Source organism: Pelobates fuscus, chromosome 6 (genome assembly GCF_036172605.1).
Source record: "Pelobates fuscus isolate aPelFus1 chromosome 6, aPelFus1.pri, whole genome shotgun sequence".
In the NCBI taxonomy this organism is placed as follows: domain Eukaryota; kingdom Metazoa; phylum Chordata; class Amphibia; order Anura; family Pelobatidae; genus Pelobates; species Pelobates fuscus.
This window is the reverse complement of record NC_086322.1, coordinates 265,865,346-265,885,833: the sequence shown is the minus strand read 5'-3', so window position 1 is coordinate 265,885,833 and position 20,488 is coordinate 265,865,346. Positions and strand designations below refer to the sequence as shown.

General features: G+C 41.2%; 1 protein-coding gene across 3 annotated transcripts in view; it reads right to left on the bottom strand.

Annotated features, from left to right (window-relative positions):
- Positions 1-20,488, bottom strand: part of IKZF3 (IKAROS family zinc finger 3) — a 127,032-nt gene that overhangs the window by 20,416 nt on the left and 86,128 nt on the right. For 2 of the 3 annotated variants that reach the window (XM_063459090.1, XM_063459091.1), the window contains 3 exons: positions 15,703-15,963; positions 8,388-8,555; positions 7,588-7,695 (listed from right to left, as the gene is read on the bottom strand). In XM_063459090.1, coding sequence (XP_063315160.1) covers positions 7,588-7,695; positions 8,388-8,555; positions 15,703-15,963 — 537 coding nt within the window. Of the gene's footprint in view, positions 1-2,885; positions 3,054-7,587; positions 7,696-8,387; positions 8,556-15,702; positions 15,964-20,488 lie in introns of those variants that run through there. The other variant, XM_063459092.1, reaches the window with a different exon arrangement.

Sequence of the window (20,488 nt, the reverse complement as noted above, 5' to 3'; positions counted from 1 at the left end):
TACTCTCATATCTTTTATACGCCTCTCCTTGGGTCTGTCTGTTCTCAACAACTTCTTTATAAGTTCTTTGGGGTATAGGATTTCTCATCTGTCTAGACTCATATTGAGTAGATGGATATGCTCTGTCTCTTGGATTTTGATATGTCTCTATCTCCCTACGATTTCTATCTCTAGGTTGTCCTTGGTTTTTGGAAAAAGTTCTTACTTGTTTATTTTTGTAATCTCTTACATCCCTCAAATATTTATTTCTTTTTATCTCCACTACTCCTTTCTCTACTCTGTCCAGATTTTCTTTAATCTCTTGTGTTATACAGTCAAATTCTTCCTGATTCAAAGCATTAAGTATTTCATCTTGACATTTATTTATTTCCACATCCAACTCTCTTAGATGTTCTCTCCTCCTCCCAATAATGAGCTGCATAGTGGTGAAGGAAAAACCTTCCAACATATTATGCCATTCTTCCATAAAGCCTGCGTGTTCTTGATCAAATGTGGGCAATTTAAAATAGCGTAACCCCCTTGGGGTGATTTTTTCCCCTATATATTTTTCTAGAGTTGCAATCTCCCATTTTATCTTTAATTCCTTCTGTAGGAGTTTATCTAGTTTATCACTGGTTTTATTGGGTTCAGTTATTCTTTTATTTTCTGTTTTTTCTATCCAATTAGCAAATTCGATAGCCATTTCTCTATGTATGTTATTTCTTTTATCAAATAGAGACATTTTTCTCAAAAGCTGCCTTGTATATAGAGGAAAGAAAAATTTATACAAATAGATAAATAAAATATACTGTGCAATAAATGAAGTTTAAAAATTATATCAAACTTTACAGGAAATGTGTAGGGAGGTTGTGTAAGTCATGGACAGGGGAGGTGTGACTAGGGCTGCATAAACAAAGTGACAAATAATTGAGCAGTGAGACTACAGGGGCACGATTTACATACCAATTCCATTTGGTACAGTTATTTTGTTGCTTAGAGTTTCCCTTTAAAATAATTGCACATGATTATCATTGAAATCCCAATGCAATTAAAAGAATAGGGGCTAGTTTTTCTTCCAAGAATTTCTAAGTTGACAGAAGGGATCAAATGTTTTCAGTTCCCAGTAGCCATCACTCGTGACAGCTGTGGTTAAATCTCTTCTTCTCAAGCGTCACTAGATAAGATTTACTGAGGCTATCGCTGTCTCATCTATGGGATCCTCCATATATCTCTGTGTTGCGGCACTGCCGAGGGCTTCTGGTGGAGGAGATCCAGAAGCTATAGACTGACACCATGAGAAAGATGATGGTACCTACGAGGGATTGCTTCAAGTAAGTATATATCAATTCAGCTTCCCCCCTTGGCTGATGCACACCGTCAGGGGTCTGTATAAAATATATGCAAAGCCCCTTTAACCCCTTAAGGACACATGACATGTGTGACATGTCATGGTTCCCTTTTATACCAGAAGATTGGTCCTTGAGGGGTTAAAGGAACACTATAGGGTCAGGAACACAAACATGTATTCCTGACCCTATAGTGTTAACCCCTTAAGGACCAAACTTCTGGAATAAAAGGGAATCATGACATGTCACACATGTCATGTGTCCTTAAGGGGTTAAAACCACCATATAATCCTCCTAGCCCTTACTTGCCCTTCCCTAAATATAGCACATTCTTACCTTTATAGCAGTCTGCTGCTGCTGGCTCTGCCCTGATCTGGCTGCTTGGCTGACATCATTAGAAGTGTTGATCTGAGTCAATCACAATGCTTTCCAATTGGAAAGCATTGGATTGGCTGAGCTTGTCAAAGAAGCAGATCAGGGACAGAGCCAGCACGAGCCACACAAAGCCCTGGCCAATCAGCATCGCCTAATAGAGGAATGCATTCCTATGAGGAAAGTTCAGAGAGTGGAAACACTGAATGCCAGTAAGGCGCACTGTACAGCACTGCCCCAGGAATCACCTCTAGTAGCCATCTGAGGAGTGGCCGGTGGAGGTATCCCTAGGCTGTAATGTAAACATTGCATTTTCTAAGAAAAGACATTGTTTACTGCAAAAAGCCTGAAGGGAATGATTATACCAGAACAAATACAATAAGCTGTAGTTGTTCCGGTGACTATAGTGTCCCTTTAAATACACTCACTTTGCATTATACCTTTCCGTCCACAGTCCAATCAAAAGCTTTTCATACAGAAGCATTGTTTGACCTTGGGTGCATGCATAGTGAGTATTGTAAATGCGCCAATCAACTTCTTCTGATAGAAAAGCATTGAATCCAGTGCTCCTTTATCAGAAGAAATTAATGCTACACTACACATGTGCGCTGTGTGAGCATTCTCAAGTGACAAGATGAGCTAAGTGACAACTTATTTCACCGCTACAGCCTGCCGACTAGCCAATTCTCCAAGGAGGGTGAAAGAGGGAAGATTGCATAAATGGTAGGGGAGGGTGGGCATGGGAAGGACTGGGCTTTAAAATGTAAGGAGATGGGGTGGGGCCAGTAACAAAAGCAGAGCATGGAGAATTTAAACATAAATTTTGCACAGAACTCACACAAGTCAGTCCAGAAAGTCACGTGTTACAGTTGTGTAAATAGTACCAGGCACAACTTTACAAATATCTCTGTTTAGGCCCCATGTTTATTTCAAACCGACATTAATGTGTTCTATTCTAGAATTAATACAGAGTATGGCATTTCATTTATCTAGCCTGGAAGTAATGGCTAGGGGTTTAAAAGGTAAATACCAAGACAAACAGCAAATTAACCAACATGGACAAGTGGCAAATATATGAACCTTTTGACATTTCACAAAAGAATAGCAGCACAAATCAGTTATCGGTGCTGACAAAGAGAGCAACCATGTAAGTAAGCATGGCTCTACGTATGTAATCAAAGCATCTACCAGGCAGAGGCTCCAGCATCTAATCTCTAACTTGTTCGCATGCATTGGACACCTGCAGCTTCCATTCTGTGACAATGTTCTGCGTTTTGTCACTGTTTCCACTGGTGCTGGTTTGAGGTTTTGCTCTGCTCTACGAGTACAAGGCTAATACACAGCTATCCTCACTGTCTGATGGCAGGCATTGCTTCCTGTCTCTTTACAATTGTGGTCATTGAAGGAAGGATAGAGGAATACACAGAGGGGAGGGGTGGGGGGGTAATTAAGCGTTAATGGGTGTTTGATGTGCACAATGGTTCCTGTGGACTAAGTGAAAACTTCTAGCAAAGTTCCATAGAACTGTAGCACATTCACATAATCAGGATATGCCGTGCCTGCTTAATTTGACTATCTGATAGAATCTGAATAACAAACATTCTTGCAATGCGTGAAACATTTTTACTATGTATTATTACAGAGTCAACTTATTTTTTTTTCTACTTTTGCAACACTTCCAATGTAAATATCTACTTGATTGGCTTACAAGGTTAATATTGTTTTTGTTTTTAGACAGAAAGTTACATCCTTATCTCCTGCCTTCGATGTATCTAAATATTTGCAGAAGTTACTCGAATCTAATGCGCCATCGAATTTAATGCGCACCTCAATTTTTTGAAACCTGAAAAAAAAAAATTGCTGGCAAATATAATGCGCATTTATACAAGATACTACTATCCAAAATTGTGCTTTAATGAAAATGTTTATTGCCATATATCATATTAACATTGATGGTAAATAAATTTTAGTGTTACATGTAAAGTCTATTCTTTCTCAGGAACGAAATTTGCCTGTGTGAATTCACCCGAATGAAATTTGCCTGTGTGAATTCACCAGTTTTAATTTGCCTGTTTGAATTTGCCGGAATGCAATTCAACGGAAATGTTAGAATTTTGCCCTGAATGTAATGAGCCATCGAATCTAATGGGCATTTACATTTTGGAAACTTTATTTTCCAAAAAAGGTACGGATTAGATTCAAGTAAATACGCAAATTTAAAATGCTTTGGAAGCTTACATTATTTGGGTTCTCGTAGGAATTGAAATATTCCTTGGATTCTGTTCCTGTTATTTTCATGTGCTTTTCAAATGGCCATTGCAAACTATAAACATGCACGAATCCTTAAAAGGAACCTATCACTTCTCTGGAATTAACACCATTGAATACAAGATTGAAAATCACCTATAACATGTGTTAAAAAGAAATTTTAAGCACCAAAACCACTACAGTTCATATTAGTAGATCAGAGGAGAAAAGGGAACATGGTTTAATTTCTCCTCTTCTCTATGTTCTTTCAAGTAAAGTAATAAAGAAAACCTTAGATTTAAAAGGTTGTTTCACTGAAATAAGATCAGGGAAAGAAATAAATTTTAAATACTGTTTGTACTTCAGCTTGTACACTTCAGCAAAGAAGAACCTATGGCTGTATGCAAATCACTATTACAAAAACCATACAGAAAACACATGACATGGTGCAGGATAAAGTGGTACAGCAATTAAATAACGTTAAAGGGACACTGTACAAATAAAAACAAACATCGCCTTTTAGTAGATATATACCCAATTAAAACTTGCATGCAATCAATTATGCATTTTTCATTGGGGTTATATCTAAAAACAGTTTACAAAACCTGCAGTGCTCTTGTCTGCTGCCATTGAAGCCCTCCCCTTCTAACCCTGCCCAGACTTCCTGTGGCTGTCCAATCACAGACTTCCCAATGAGCTCAATGAGAATTCTTTGCAAGGCAGGTCCTCTGAGCAATTGTCTGCCTGTTGAAAGTTACATCTTCAAGAGGCAGGATCAGTTGTATCATTGACAGCCAAACGGTGTAACAAGGCTAATTTATAAAAGAGACAATTTCTGTTGAAATCTGCACTTTTTTGGAAAATAAAAAAATAGAACACACTATTCACACATAAAGCACTTCAGGAACCTGGAGTCCTGGAGGGGGTTTGAAGTGTCCCTTTAATGTACACAAAGCCTCAGGACCAAATAGTATTCACCCACGAGTACTTAGTGAGTACAATGTCATTAGGAGTAATCAACATGGTTTTATGAAAGACTGATGTTCTTGGGCATTACAGATGACAGATTCCTCTCTGGATGGCCCTACTATGACACATCAATAGAACATTGCCAACTTGTGGCAAGAAAAAAATGTGGTATATTTGTGAGAGTGATTGTATGTTACCACTAATTGTCCATTTATGCTATACAAAACGTGTGTGTGGGAGTAGGTAAATATATGTGATTGCGTGTTAGTGTTTGGATGCATGCATAAGTGCAAGTGTATGTATATACGTATCTGACTGTGTTTAATTATGTGGATTATGTATCTGAATGTGTGTAATTTTGTGATTGCATGTATCTGAATTTGTGTAAGTGTATGAATGTATGTGTCCAAGGAGGAAGCAGAGGTGTATAAGCCTTGATGGGTCTAGGGTAGAAAAAACACTAAAAACATTGCTGATTCAGAGGCAGTCAAGATTTAACGTGCATAAATGCACTTATAATCTACATAATACTGAGTAAAGGAAAACAATGAAATAAAAGGTTTTGATAATAATTTCAGACAACAGACTATGCAATAATGTGCAATGCTAGTTAGCAGTTACTGAAGCTAGTATGGTATTGTCATGAATAAGAAAGACTATTCATTCATGGGATAAAAACATGTTGCCCTTTTTGTAAATCAATGGTAAGACCATATCTTTAATGTGCAGAGCAATTTTGGGCACCTGTTTTAAGGAAGGATTTGATGGAACTAGAAATAAGTGCAGAGGCTGGCTACAAAATAAAAAATGGGAATTTTATATTTCCGTTATAAAAGAAAGGCTAGAAAAAAAGGTGTCTCGGAGGATACATGGTAACATTAACTAAAGACACATATGTCCAGCACAAACAACTCACTGGTAACCTGTTCATTAACAGGACTGTACAAAGGACAAGAAGAAAGGTAATTTTGCCTACAAGAGAGGAAAAGGTTGAGTTCTCTGTCTAAAGAGGTGGTTTTATGAGATGCTTAAAAAAAATGCCTCAATGCTAATTTGAAAAGCAGAGTAATCAAGGTTATCATACTTAATATGTAAAGTTAAAACAGCTTGCTCATCCAAAATCTGACTGCTATTCAAGAGTCAAGAAAGATTATTTTTCCCATTTTGTGGCAAAACTGTAAATTACTTCAGATTGGGCATTTTACCTCCTTTTGGATCAATGTCAGAAATAGAGAAGTTTGAAAGGCTGAACTTGCCTGATGACTATATCCTGGGTCTTTGTCCACAAAACATTGCATTGTTACAATAGGATACAATAGTAGAAAAATACAATATACAAACTATATATATACACACACACATATAAATTTATTACATAACAGGTAATAAATATATTCAACCATTGCAGGTGCATTCTGTGCTGAGGTATATTGCCATAGATCTCTTAAAAGATTTTAGATTGAATGAAGATTTGACTGTGTCCCTGAGGTTATTCCATAATTGCGGTGCTCTGAAGGAAAATGAGGATCGAGACACTTTATTTTTGTATTGCGGTATACTAAATATCGTGCTAGTACTGGATCGGAGGTTATAGGAGGTGGGAACAGCCGGGGAGAGCATTCTACTCAATTAGGATGGGAGCTTCCCAGAAATGCTCTTATGCACAAGGCTGGAAAGATGAAGAGTGCGTCGGGATTCCAGCGACAGCCAGTTCAGCTCTTTTAACATGTCACAGTGGTGGGCAAAGTAATTACATTCTAGTACAAAGCGGCAGAATTAATTATGTAACGTATTAAGTTTATTAAGGTGGGTTTGCAGTGCGGGTGCATACACTACATCCCCATAATCAATGACCGGCATTAGCATGTATTGCATCTGTTTCCTTACTGTAGGGTTTAGGCAGGATTTGTTTCTGTACAGGGCACCAAGTTTTGAGTAAAGAGATTTTTTCAATGTGAGGGCCAAGGCATAGGCCAATATAACTATGTAACTTCATGAGAAAGGCTATTTTGTCTTTCATTAATTACATTTTCTTTAGTTTGGTTACTTTTGAATTATGGGCTGACCAAGAGTTGGAATGTAAGTGCTAACTCTTGATGGTTTTGTGTTATTTGGGCACCAACTACTTACCCTCTTTGGAACCCCATGCTTGTGTTGCCTTGAAAGCCCACAGATAAAACTAATAACTGTCGACCTTCTCATTAAGCTGGCACATACATCTAACCACAATCAGCCTAAATGACTCAGCTTTGCAACTACCTCTGAAATTGCAAACGAGTTGCTTGAAAGGCAAACTAATTTTCCTGTGGCATTTCAGTTATATGTCCACCCTTTGCAGATACTTCTGGTGGTTTCCTGAGTCTGTGCTACATTTTGAGTTAGACCACAATGTGATATTCTCATGAGAAACCAGCATCATTCCATCCACCCTCTTGGCATGTCATATATATGTATATATATACTTATAATGCTCTAAGGAAAATTAAACAGGGATTCATTTAATGCATAAATGGCCAACAGGTATACTTCTAAACTATACTTTGACAGATTTTTGGGATTTAATGGAGGATGGGGAAAACATTCTGTCCAACCCTGGTCTAACCTGTAAGTCTTTAACATGTAGTCAAACAAACAATGATAAAGCAATTATTTAAATTACAGACATTAAACCCACCAGACTCAGCATTCTGCTGATAAATTCGACATCTCTCCTTGTGTTCCTCCAAAGAGCTGCGCTGTTTGTAGCTTCGTCCACAGAATTCACACTTATATGGTTTCTCCACTGAGAGTAAATAAATAAGCAGTTCTTTTCAATCTACTCCTTTTTTTGTGCACAACTTACAATATCTAACATTAAATAGTAAGTTATTATAATACGGTTTCAGGTGTCCACCTAAACTAGGGCCCCGTGCAAACTAATTTTTATTATATGCACAGTTCATCCACTCGGAATAAGAGAAATGGGTCATATTTAATTTTTTTTTTTTAAAACAGTAGACAACTCACCCAGCTGAAATAAACCAAGACTCAGTGACTGACAATATGGCCTACAGTTCCTCACATTATACCTTATTAAAAAAATAAGAAAACGTTTGAAAACTATAAGTCACTCACAGTACATTAAGAAAAATCTTACAGGAAGTTTCCCTGTAATCTAACCATAACGTTACGTCTCTCGGGGACATCTTTCGCACTACCACTTTGGTAGTGTTGAATTGGAGGGATGTATTTTCCCTGTTGGAGAAAGGACGGGCACTGGAAAGAATAGGTCTGGATCCCTAGCCTTGGATCAGTCCTCCTGAGAATAATATACATTGATACAAAATGCATGTTTATATTAATATCTAGTATATCTCACTGGCTGTCAAATGCAGGTAGTTGATATAGTAGAAGATGCAGTAAAAGATGGTAGTACAAAAGTGTTTTGGTCTACAGTAGGGTTAACACATGGTAGCACAATAGATAAATACTCACCAGAGTGGGTACGAAGGTGTCCAGATAGGGCATCTCTTCTCTGGCAGGCATAGCTGCACAAGTGACATTTGAAGGGTTTCTCTCCAGTGTGAAGTTTCCCATGTCGGAGCAGGTTCCCCCTCTGAGTGAAAGACGCTCCACACTGGTTACACTGGAATGGGCGTTCTCCTACAATATGCAGGGAGATGTTATTGGTATTGGGATTCACAGAGAGCATTTTATAACATTATCTTATGTTCAGTAACACAGAGCACTGTCAACGCATTTTAACTTATTGTGTTGTATTAAGGCATTAAAAAAAAGGACACTATTGTGTCCTTAGCATCTACACATGACTCAGGAATCTGGTACACTAGCGTTAGCCTTTACTGGCAGCCAATCAGGAAACTGAGCACTTCCGAATTACCATAACAATTCCACCATAACACACTTCACCTGTTAGTAACTCTAGCAAGTTGATGAACTGATTAATCAGTTAAATAACACATGCATTTGAATTTTATTACAATTTACATTTTAGTCCATGACTTTATTTATATATCATGTTATTGATAGTTTTTTATGGGATGTCTGTCATGAGCCTAACATGCAGAGGATTTGAGGTGTTAGCATTCACCTCACATTCCAAATTCTAAAGGTATGTATTAAAAATGGATATAAAATGTTCAAACAATACTTTTACATGTTTTTTTAGTGCTTAAAGGGACACTATAGTATTAGGAATACAAATTGGTATTCCGAACACTATTGTGTCACTATCTACTTTCAGGGACTCCACCTATGTGCACAGCAAAATACTAAAAGTAAATTTACTTACCTTTTCTAAAGTAGAGAGTCTACCTCGGTGCTGCCGCATGCTCCTCGTCATCATATTTAATCCGGGAGGCATGATGGTCCATTGCACTGAGCATTTGACCATGACATCATAGTATGCCTGCGTATGAGAGCCAGGAAGTGACAATCCCAGCTTTCCTTTCGGGGGGCCTTGTAGGCATGGCTTCAAGCCCCACTTCCAAGCCTTCTAACTATTAAAATAAAGTGATTGGGGCCACTAAGATGGGGCAAACCACAGTCAGTACTGTAACAACTTCAATTTGATGAAGTTGCTCTAGTGAGTACAGTGCTCCTTTAAAAGGACACTCCAGTCATATTGTGGGCACCACCACAACTTAAGCACATTTAATAAGATTTTGTCATCATATCAATGCTGTTTTTTTTTTCACATTCAAATTTTATTAGTTATAAGGGGACACATTGCTAAGAGCTACGGAAAAGCTGTAAAGCCGTTTTCTTTTCTTTTTTTTTAAGCAAAGCTAAAGATATTTTAACCGGGAGAAAATAATAGCATGAGTATATGGCCAAAACGTACACTGCATCAAATGCACTTTATGTTGGTGCTTAGTGCTTTCCTTTTTAATTTCACTTAAAGGGACACTATAGTCACCTGAACAACTTTAGCTTAATGAAGCAGTTTTGGTGTATAGAACATGCCCCTGAAGTTTCACTGCTCAATCCTCTGCCATTTAGGAGTTAAATCCCTTTGTTTATGAGGGGCGTGGCCTGAGCTCAGACCGAGATGGCCGCATAAACCGGCACCTAAAACGGCCCCGACACAGCAATCATAAGCACCTACGCACTGATACCCCCCAAACCCCGATGGGCTCCCAAGCGGGCCCGATGGACGGGTTCCTCCAGCCTCCAGCCGACAACAGCGGGGAGGCAGGCGGATCCAACATGGCGCTGACGGCCTCATCTCCGCGGGAGCCGCATGGTGCAGCGTTGGAGAGGATTGGGGATGAACTCTGCTCTCTAGCCACTGCTATGGCCACCAAGGCAGACTTCTCCTCACTACCACCATACAAGATGCTTTGAGGGCAGAAATGGCGGGCATCCACACAGAGGTTGCGGCCCAGGCAGGCCGAATACGGGAAGTGGAACGCACGCAGGAGGCGCATGCCGTGAAGCATACAGCGACGGACACGGCCTTAACATGCCAAGGTGAGCTACTACTTACCATGAGACGGACAGTAGAGGGCCTAGATAATCGGGGGCGCAGGTGTAACATCAGGGTCAGCGGGATCCCTGAACCGGACAGGGGAGAAGAAAATGTGGAAGAAATCCTCACGGGCCTATTTCGGCTGATACTGGGAGAAGACGCACCACGCACCATTAAGTTTGACAGAGCATAAAGAGCCCACAGAGCCCTGCGCCCCCGGCTGCCGGAGGACGGTCCTCGAGACCTGATATGCTTCTTACACTCTTTCAAAGAGAAAGACGCCATCATGAAGGCCTCTCGATCCCAACGGAGCTACGGACCCCAACTTAGGGTTGTGCATTTCTCCCTGACGGCGGAGCGCCCGGGGTTGCACGTCTCGGTCTGTTTGCCGAGGTGGCTCCCGGCAGCCCCAGCTGTCGCATGACTATTTCCTCCTGGTTTTAGGGAGGTACCGAGGTGACCTTTCTTTTCTCACCTACCTTACGGGAGGCACCTCTACTTGGGGATTTGGCTCTATCCCCATTTTTTTATTGTGTCATCCTTTTCTTTCCCTCCCCCTCTGTTTCCTTTACTCTCCTGGTGACCCCCTCCTGACTTTGGCGCCAACTCTGCATTCACGGCATACCACCTGCATTGAAAGTTGACGACACACCTGGATCTGACGTGCGTTGGGACCTCACGACTCGACACGACATACAGACCTAGGGGGAAGAGGGGAGAAGACTTCCTAACGTACCCTTGCTATCACAGCAGTGACCCCTTATCTCGCCTGAGTTTGCACCTCCCGGTCCTCTGGTCCCGTCGCATTGCCAGACGCCGGCGCTTGGGGGTGGGAGCAGGGGGACTCCTTCAGTGGAACGGGTTGGAGGTCTCCGTGTGCCTGGAGACACCTGCCGGGATGGCCATGTCTTATCAATCTACCCCTCTGCACGTTTTAAGTCTTAACTGCCGGGGCCTGAACGTCCCGTCGCGTCGCACACAACTGCTACGCGACCTACGGAAAGCCCATGTTTCGGTAGCTATGCTCCAGGAAACTCACTTCCTGGAAGGCTCCGCGCCGAGGTTGCGGAACCAATATTACCCGCGCAACTCCTTCAGCAATCACCCCACGTCACGCAAAGCGGGAGCGGCCATCATTTTAGCTGCCGAATTGGCTCTTTAAGGAACTGGACACGATGTCGGACATGCAGGGGAGATTTCTTTTCTTGAAAGGCACCATTGCTGACAAACTCTACACACTGGTGTCAATTTATGTACCGAACACGAACCAGGCGCGATTCCTACGGGGAACGCTGAACAGACTACGGGGATTCTCGAACGGGGCGCTCATAGTGGGGGGCGACTTTAACGCCCCACTGGACCCTCGGCTAGATGCGTCAACTGGGCATAGCTGCTTACCAAATTCGAGTATCCAGTCAATACGTAAATCAATGAATGAACTGAGGCTTGTCGACTGCTGGAGATCACTACATCCGGAAGTCAGAGACTATACCCACTTCTCAGCTCTCCACGGTCGTTACTCACGTATTGATTACATACTGCTCCAACAAGAAGGCCTGTCACGCCTCCGTTCGGCTACCATAGGACCCGCGACCTGGTCGCATCACGGCCTGGTGATGGTGGAACTAGAATCCCCACTGTTTAAGCCAGCACGCTGGACATGGCGAATGAACGAATCCCTGCTCCGAGACCCTGAGGTGATATTGGAGGGGGCCTCCCTGCTGGGGCATGGACATTCCTGGGTGAGAGTGAATATATTCCGATCTGTGTCCCCAATATGCTGGAGATGCCAGGAGGAAAGAGGCACCATACTGCACCTGTGGTGGGAGTGCCGAGCCATTGCACCGTACTGGGACCAAATTCACACAGAAACTAGAGCTATGCTAGGTGATGACGTGGAATGGTCGATGGAACTGGCTCTGCTACATATCACCTCACAATCCATCTCCAGGTACAAAAAGTCTATCCTGCGCCATCTACTGAACGCGGCAAAATCCCTCATTCCCGCATACTGGAAAAAAAACAAAATTCCAACGCGTACGGAATGGCTCCATAAGGTAGGGGATATACAGTCGGCAGAGGCGCTACAGGCATCCATCGCGGGGTGCTCGACCAGGCACGCGGAGACTTGGGGACCATGGTTCTTGTATCAATCGACCGGGCAGTAAGCGGATGGCTCCGGTGCCTCCAAGAGAAGGAGGGACGGGAGACAGATCCACAACCGATCACAGCCTGATTCAGCACCAGCGTTCATCCTCAGGCGAGATGTATCTAATAGACTGATTACATAAGGGCATCTACTGCCTGATAACAGACTATACACTGTATTTTACAAACTTTCACGCACACACAGATTGAGGCGACACGACAGGTGGCCGCTCTGACCGACAATGCCATGCGCACACTGACACATGACACAAGGTCGCAGAAATCAAATGCGAAAAACAACGCATGGTCGGGCGTTCGGTGGGCTGGTCCCACCACAACACCGACAGAATCCCGGATAGCTACACTTAGGGATGGAGACCGTACCAACACCACCCAGCTACACCTAGCAATGACCAGCCGGTACATCTCCGTGGAATATCACACGACCTTCCACATACGCACCATGCAAAACTCCACTAGCGATGGACTGCTCACGACAGGCAATGGCGAAACACATAGTACTCGCTCGCAGGGGGTGCCGAAGTTGGAAGGGGGAATCCTCCTCATTATTATTATTATTATTATTATTATTGCCATTTATATAGCGCCAACAGATTCCGTAGCGCTTTACAATATTTTGAGAGGGGGGGATGTAACAATAAATAAGACAATTACAAGAAAACTTACAGGAATAATAGGTTGAAGAGGACCCTGCTCAAATGAGCTTACAGTCTATAGGAGGTGGGGTATTAGAAACATTAGGATAGGAAATATCAAGTAGGAGTGAAGCAGAGCTGGAGGAGAGAGCAAAGCACTATCCCATAGGGACAGGTATGTAAGGGAGAGATTACTCTGGGAGGCCATACGCTTTCCTGAAGAGATGGGATTTAAGGCCCTTCTTAAATGATTGAAGACTAGGGGAGAGTCTGATGGCAGTAGGCAAGTTATTCCATAGGAGAGGAGCCGCCCGTGAGAAGTCCTGCAAGCGTGAGTTGGCCGTACGGGTGCGAGCAGCGGTCAGGAGGTGGTCGCGGGCAGAGCGGAGGGTACGAGGAGGGGCATACCTCTGGATCAGTGAAGAGATATAAGAGGGGCTGGAATTGTTCAGTGCTTTAAATGTATGGGTTAGCACTTTGAATTGACTCCTATAGGATACAGGGAGCCAATGTAAGGACTGGCAGAGGGGCGAGGTGTGAGAGGACCGACTGGATAGGAAAATCAGTCTAGCTGCAGCATTCATTACAGACTGTAGCGGGGCAGTACGGCTTTTGGGGAGACCAATCAGGAGAGGGTTACAGTAATCCATGCGGGAAATTACTAGAGCATGGACAAGCTCCTTGGTAGCATCTTGCGTAAGAAAGGGGCGGATGCGGGCTATGTTTTTGAGTTGGAACCTACAGGACTTGGCAACAAACTGGATGTGAGACTCAAAGGTGAGACCAGAGTCAAGTATGACGCCAAGACAGCGCGCTTGTAGGGATGGACTTATGTGGATATCACTGACTTGAAGGGAGAGTGAGAGAGGAGGATCAGTATTAGGAGGAGGAAAGACAAGGAGTTCAGTTTTAGAGAGGTTAAGTTTGAGAAAGCGTGACGACATCCAGTCAGATACCTATCTCCTTTACCTTACCCTTTCTCTATCTAACCAACTCTCTGAACGACACCTTACCCATTCTTGACAATAGGAAAGCAACAGCTATTCATGGTATCACTAACTGCAACAGATGAGGATAGCACACGGGAACAGCCCGAGAGTTAAAAAAAAAAAAAAAAAAAAAAAAAAAAAAAAAGCTGACCGACCGCACACACCCACCTCACAAAGGAAGGTGACTTACTCGGAAATGCATTCCCAAGATACTTAGATATAATATGAACCCCATGGTAGTATCTGTATCCGTATATTTAACACTTCATATATTGTAACTAAACTTGTTTTGTTGAAACTTGTAACCAAGATGCCAAACGCCAATTGCTACACTTATGTACTATGTTATGTCGGGAGGCCTGCGAGCCTCATAATTTTCCTGTTCCACATCAATAAAACAGATTTACAAAAAAAAAAAAAAATCCCTTTGTTTATGAACCTTAGTCACACCTCCCTGCATGTGACTTGCACAGCCTTCCATAAACACTTCCTGTAAAGAGAGCCCTATTTAGGCTTTCTTTATTGCAAGTTCTGTTTAATTAAGATTTTCTTATCCCCTGCTATGCTAATAGCTTGCTAGACCCTACAAGAGCATCCTGTATGTGATTAAAGTTCAATTTAGAGATTGAGATACAATTATTTAAGGTAAATTACATCTGTTTGAAAGTGAAACCAGTTTTTTTTTTTCATGCAGGCTCTGTCAATCATAGCCAGGGGAGGTGTGGCTAGGGCTGCATAAACAGAAACAAAGTGATTTAACTCATAAATGGCAGTGAATTGAGCAGTGAAATTGCAGGGGAATGATCTATACACTAAAACTGCTTTATTTAGCTAAAGTCTATAGTTTTCCTTTAATTATACATTACATGTATTTTACTTCACCAAGATGTATCGTTATGTTGCAGTCTTTAACTTGTTGTTTCCAGTTTACAACTAAATAAACTCGCAGTTGAATTTTCTGAACCTGCAACATCTGGGAAAGTGGTAAAGTTTAACGTGTAGCCCGCAAACTACTTAGTGCTTAACCACTCCTGGTGATATAAAAGTCGTTTTAAAGCAGCAGGGATTTTTAACGCTGAAGTCAAGTTCAGTATTGATCCCTAACATTCTGATAGGTGCCTCTTATAGATTTCCTCACACGGACAAAAATAAACCAAAAAAAATACACAAAATTATATCGTAAAATTGAACTACAAAATTAGATACAAAATGTGGCTAGTTTGATCTGGCCACAATTGAGTGAGGAGAACAACAATATGGTGAAATATTGTAGAAAAAACAAGAAGAGAAGTTGAGAAAAAGGTGAAAGTAATATTCATAGTACACATAAAGAAACAAAGAACATGACTAGACATTACATCATATAGATACACATTTAGAATGAAAACCTCACCAATAAAATTATGTTACATATGAAAAATAAATGAAAAATGAAATCTGATCACACTTCTCCACTGTTCAAATAAATTAACGTTTTCCGTTAACACATTCAGACTGTTCATCTGTTGAGTACGGAGAATATTTACCTGTGTGACGTCTCTTGTGCACCAGTAGAACGTTCAAGCTGTTACATGCCAAGCCGCAGATGTCGCAGTACAGTTTCCCCATGCCCGGTCTCTTGATGTCGTAGGGAATGTGATGACTATCCAGCTGGATATTTGTATAAGGTGGACAGTCTGATCCATAACCGTAGGACAGGTCGGTCACTTCAGCATGGTCAGAAGATTCTGGTTCCATTGACTCAGTGCTGTTGGCGCAATGTTCATCTTTTATTCTAACCACTTCATCTTAGAAAGAAAAGAGAAACCACTTGACAAAATGGCTACTAAATCTTGATAGTGTGGTATATACTAAGCAGCAAATATTACCCAACTATCTTCATTGCTATAACCATGGTCAGTCAATATGATAATTGGGTTGAACATGGTTGTGCTCCTTCTGGCTAATTCATCTGTGACTTTTGATAGCGCCTATCTGGACAGAGAGGACCATGCCTCCACATCTGGTGGGGTTGTCCCAAGGTAACCTAATTTTGGACATATATACAGGGCTTACAGCAGAGAGTATTTAGTAGACCAATAGAATCTTATCTGTGGCCATTCCTATTAATGAGTTCAGTAGAAGCTCTGATCACTTGTCAACAAAAGGTCTAGCAGCAACACAGTTGAAGGACTAAAGGGTGATCATAAGAAAAAAATATTGTGAATGCTCTAGCCCTCTTGGACATTATGGTTAGATCACTGGGACTTTTCCTGAAAGATTTTTATTAATAGGGATGCCTGTGTATATTTGTCATAATATAATTTTTTTTTTTAAATGACACAGAAGTTATTTACATTTCACTTATTTATTAATATGTAACTTAATATTTAACTTGTAACTTCAAGATATATGTGATTTACCTTTTTTCAAATCAAAAACATAGCATTATGTGGTATAATAATACCACATATGGAGAGAGGAATTACAAGAATAAAGATACGTTTAGAGATACAGACAGGAGAAAATTGGAGGAAGTGAAGATTTCATGACTAGCCAGAGGTATAGAGAAGAGGTTGAAGAAGTTGCCCGTTAACCAGATTCGATCAACTATAAGCTTCCCATAAGAGTCAGGTTTGTTATATGTGAATTTAAATGTTTTAAGCAATGGTGTAATCTCCAGAGTAATGGTTCCCTGTTACAAAACATAGAAATAAAAACATTATATTTCACTTTAAATAGAGAATATAAAACATTAAAGTTAAAACAATATAGAGCCAAACAATATGGTTCTAATCGGTTGTCACAATCTATTGTTTTTATACAAGACCTCAGTGAAAAAGATATATATATATAAAATAAAGCTAATCGAACATATAAGAATTTGAAAGAGTTAAATTACATTTCCGAGTTCATTGTATAATTGTTTTAGATATCGCTGATTTGATTCAGTAGTATGGGGTCTATGTATAAATATATATATATGAAACCGGGGGCTGCACTCACCTGAACATGCATAAATGGGGTGCTGCTAGAGGCCAATTTATACAATACACAAGATCCAGCGCACTCACCAATCCACTAAACAGCAACTTCAATGATGACGGATTTTATCAGTTTTTTTTTTTTTTTTTTTTAAAACACCTAATCTAAGCAAAAATAATGGGGGTTTAGTTACATTATATGATCATACATTGCATAAGCCTGCCACAACGTCAATGTACCCCATCTTTGGCAGGTCCTACTCTAACAGCCTAATGTCTGCTCTTATGAGATTAACCCACTTACTTGGAGGGAAAATTCCATGTGGGGCTCTCTGCAGTACAGGGCTAAATAGGGCCCTGGGATGAGGCACCTGTGACCGGGAGGGGTGCAAAACCAAGGAGTTGGCTAGACTGCCAAAGATGGGGTACACTGTCGTTGTGGCAGGCTTATGCAATGTATGATCATATAATGTAACTAAACCCCCATTATTTTTGTCTAGATTGGGTGTTTTTAAAAAAAAACGAATGAAACCTGTAAACATTGAAGTTGCTGTTTAGTGGATAGGTGAGTGCGCTGGATCTTGTGTATTATATATATATACATACACACACACACACACACACAAAAATACTGTTGTGCATCACCTGCATATCTCAAGTTGGACTTTGAGGGGTCCATCACATACATATATCAAGTTGGACTTTGAGGGGCCCATCACCTGCATATCTCAAGTTGGACTTTGAGGGATTCATCACCTGCATATCTTAAGTTGAGTTTGAGGAGTCCATCATCTGCATATCTCAAGTTGCAGAGAGCTAGGTACCAAAAGGATTGTACATATGTATGTTAATTGTAGCAGACCTTTAGCAATACAGATTATGAGAGCTAGTCTTTCCCTCAACTTGAGTATTCTAGGTGACAGACACAGCAGCTGGAGCTGTCAGGTTAGCTTTCGATAGCCTGCAGCTCAGTATTGTTCTATTTTAAAACTCTTTACACAAATTTAAAGGAAAATTACTACTTTTGTTATTATTAATTAAAATAGAAGATTACATGCCAGCATCTGTGTGTATCCTTTTTATCATGCATGCATATAGGTATATACCTCTTTTCACTGTACCTCCTGACTGGCGCGTTCTCCATGAAAGCAGCCATCTTTAAGTTCTCTTTGGTCAGAAAGACAAAATGCGAGTAACAAATAGCTACTGTAAGTTTGCAAACTCTGGCATCCCGCCCAAATGCCAAACATTTCAAAATGTTCTACGGCAATTTCAGCCAATCAAGCTGTGTCTCTGTTTGAACAAACAGTGTTCCCAACTAAAGAGAACACAAGGTTTAAGTTAAAGTATATTTCCATTGAATGCGCTTTTATGGCCAATAAAATTGAAGGGACACTATAGTCACCAAAACAACTACGGCTTAATGTAGTTGTTTTGGTGAGTATAATAGCTCCCTTCAGGGACTTTCATGTCAACACTGCCTTTTCAGAGAAAAGGCAGTTTTTACATTGCCCCTAGGGACACCTCCAAGTGGCCGCTCCTTAGATGGCCACTGGAGGGGCTTCCTGGCTCAGGGCTGCACAGTAAGCAGCCCTGACGTTCAGCGTCCCCGCGCTCTGCATGGAGACGCTGAATTTTCCTCATAGAGATGCTTTGATTCAATGCATCTCTATGAGGAGGTCCTAATTACCCAAAATGGCATTTGGCCCCGCCCCCGTGCTGATTTTAGCCTATCCAATGCTTTCCCATGGGAAAGCATTGGATTGGCTAAAAATGGGCCATTTTGATAATGTCACAAAGGGGGTGGAGCCAGCGCCGACGGATAAGTGAAGTTTTAAACTTTAAAATAAGGTGAGTTTTAAACTTTTATAGGGGGGTGAAGGGGGGGGGGGGGCAAGCCACCTATATGGGGGGTTTAGCACTATAGGGTCAGCAATACATGTTTGTGGTCCTGACCCTATAGTGATCCTTTAAGGTTTGTACTTGTGACATATCACTAATGTAACACTTTTGTATTTCCCAAAAGTAACAGCTTCTAGCTGTGAACTCAGACTTGAGTGTTGTGACAATAGGCTAAGCCGCACAGCTTCCTTTCTGAGTAGATGCTCAAGGATGCGTTATCCTGCCTCGCTCCAGCCCCTCAGGAAGTATGACACACTTTAGAAGTAGCAGCTGACATCCTTGAAACCGCGCTGTGGTTTTATTTTTGGTTACATTTATTTCACTGGCAATGTCAATGATCAAACCCAGCCACCAACTGAGAAGTCTATTTAAAAACAAGATATCGCCATACTTAGAAAAACAAGTCTGTGACCAGGCATTGACGGAAATATTGAGTTGATTTGTTCGAGACTTCCTTCCATCCTTTCCAAACCTCATTAAGATAAAAAAAATCAATACTAATATTACTGTCTTCTTCCATGTGTAAGTTTCTTCGCCTATATATGTAGTGGAGATCACCATTTCACAGTTTCATTATTAATTCCAAAAATAGATATATACGTTTTCAAGAAAATAAATCCCTGAGAGTGCATTAGTCAGCACTCCATCATTACCAATATTTAATGAGAAATCTACATATTGTGTAACTGTGTAGTGGCTGTTTGTGAGACCATTGCTTCTCAAACCAGCCTTTAAGGACAACAGTTATATATCCATACCTGCAAAGCGTCCCTATTTAGGAGGGGCAGTCCCTCTTGTCTACCCTAATGTCCCTCTTTTCCAGGAGTTCCATATTGTTGCTGTGTCTGAGTGTATACCAGAGCTCCACAGCAATAATACTCCCAGTAATGTGGCTTTAAACAACAATAAATGTGTTTAGAAATCAGTCTGTTTAAATAAGATACATTGTTCTTGCTTTAAATTAATTTTAGAACGTATTAGAGCCAGAAATGGCAGGTGACCAACCCAGGCAGAACCTTGGTAGCGGTTAACCCTTATACGGACACTAGAAAATAGAACTGCTTTGTAAATTAAAATAGTACTAAGAAATTGCAAGTATCCTTTATTAAACAGTAAAAAAAAATCTAGTGAAAAAAAACCTTCGGGCAAACCAAACCCCATAAAAACATAAAGGATTTTATTTTTGCAGGATATTTGCAGGGAGCCAAGCTTAAAGGAGCACTGTAGTGCCAGGAAAACAAACTCGTTTTCCTGGCACTATAGGGTCATTAGGTTCCCCCCCCACCCTCAGGGACCCCCTCCCGCTGGGATGAATGGGTTAAAACCCCTTCAGCCACTTACCTTTCTCTAGAGCCGGGCTCCCTCTGTGCTGGGGAACTCTCAACCCCCTGCCGATGTCAGATCCGAATGCGCATGCGCTTTCCTATGGACGTCCAGCGTCTTCTCA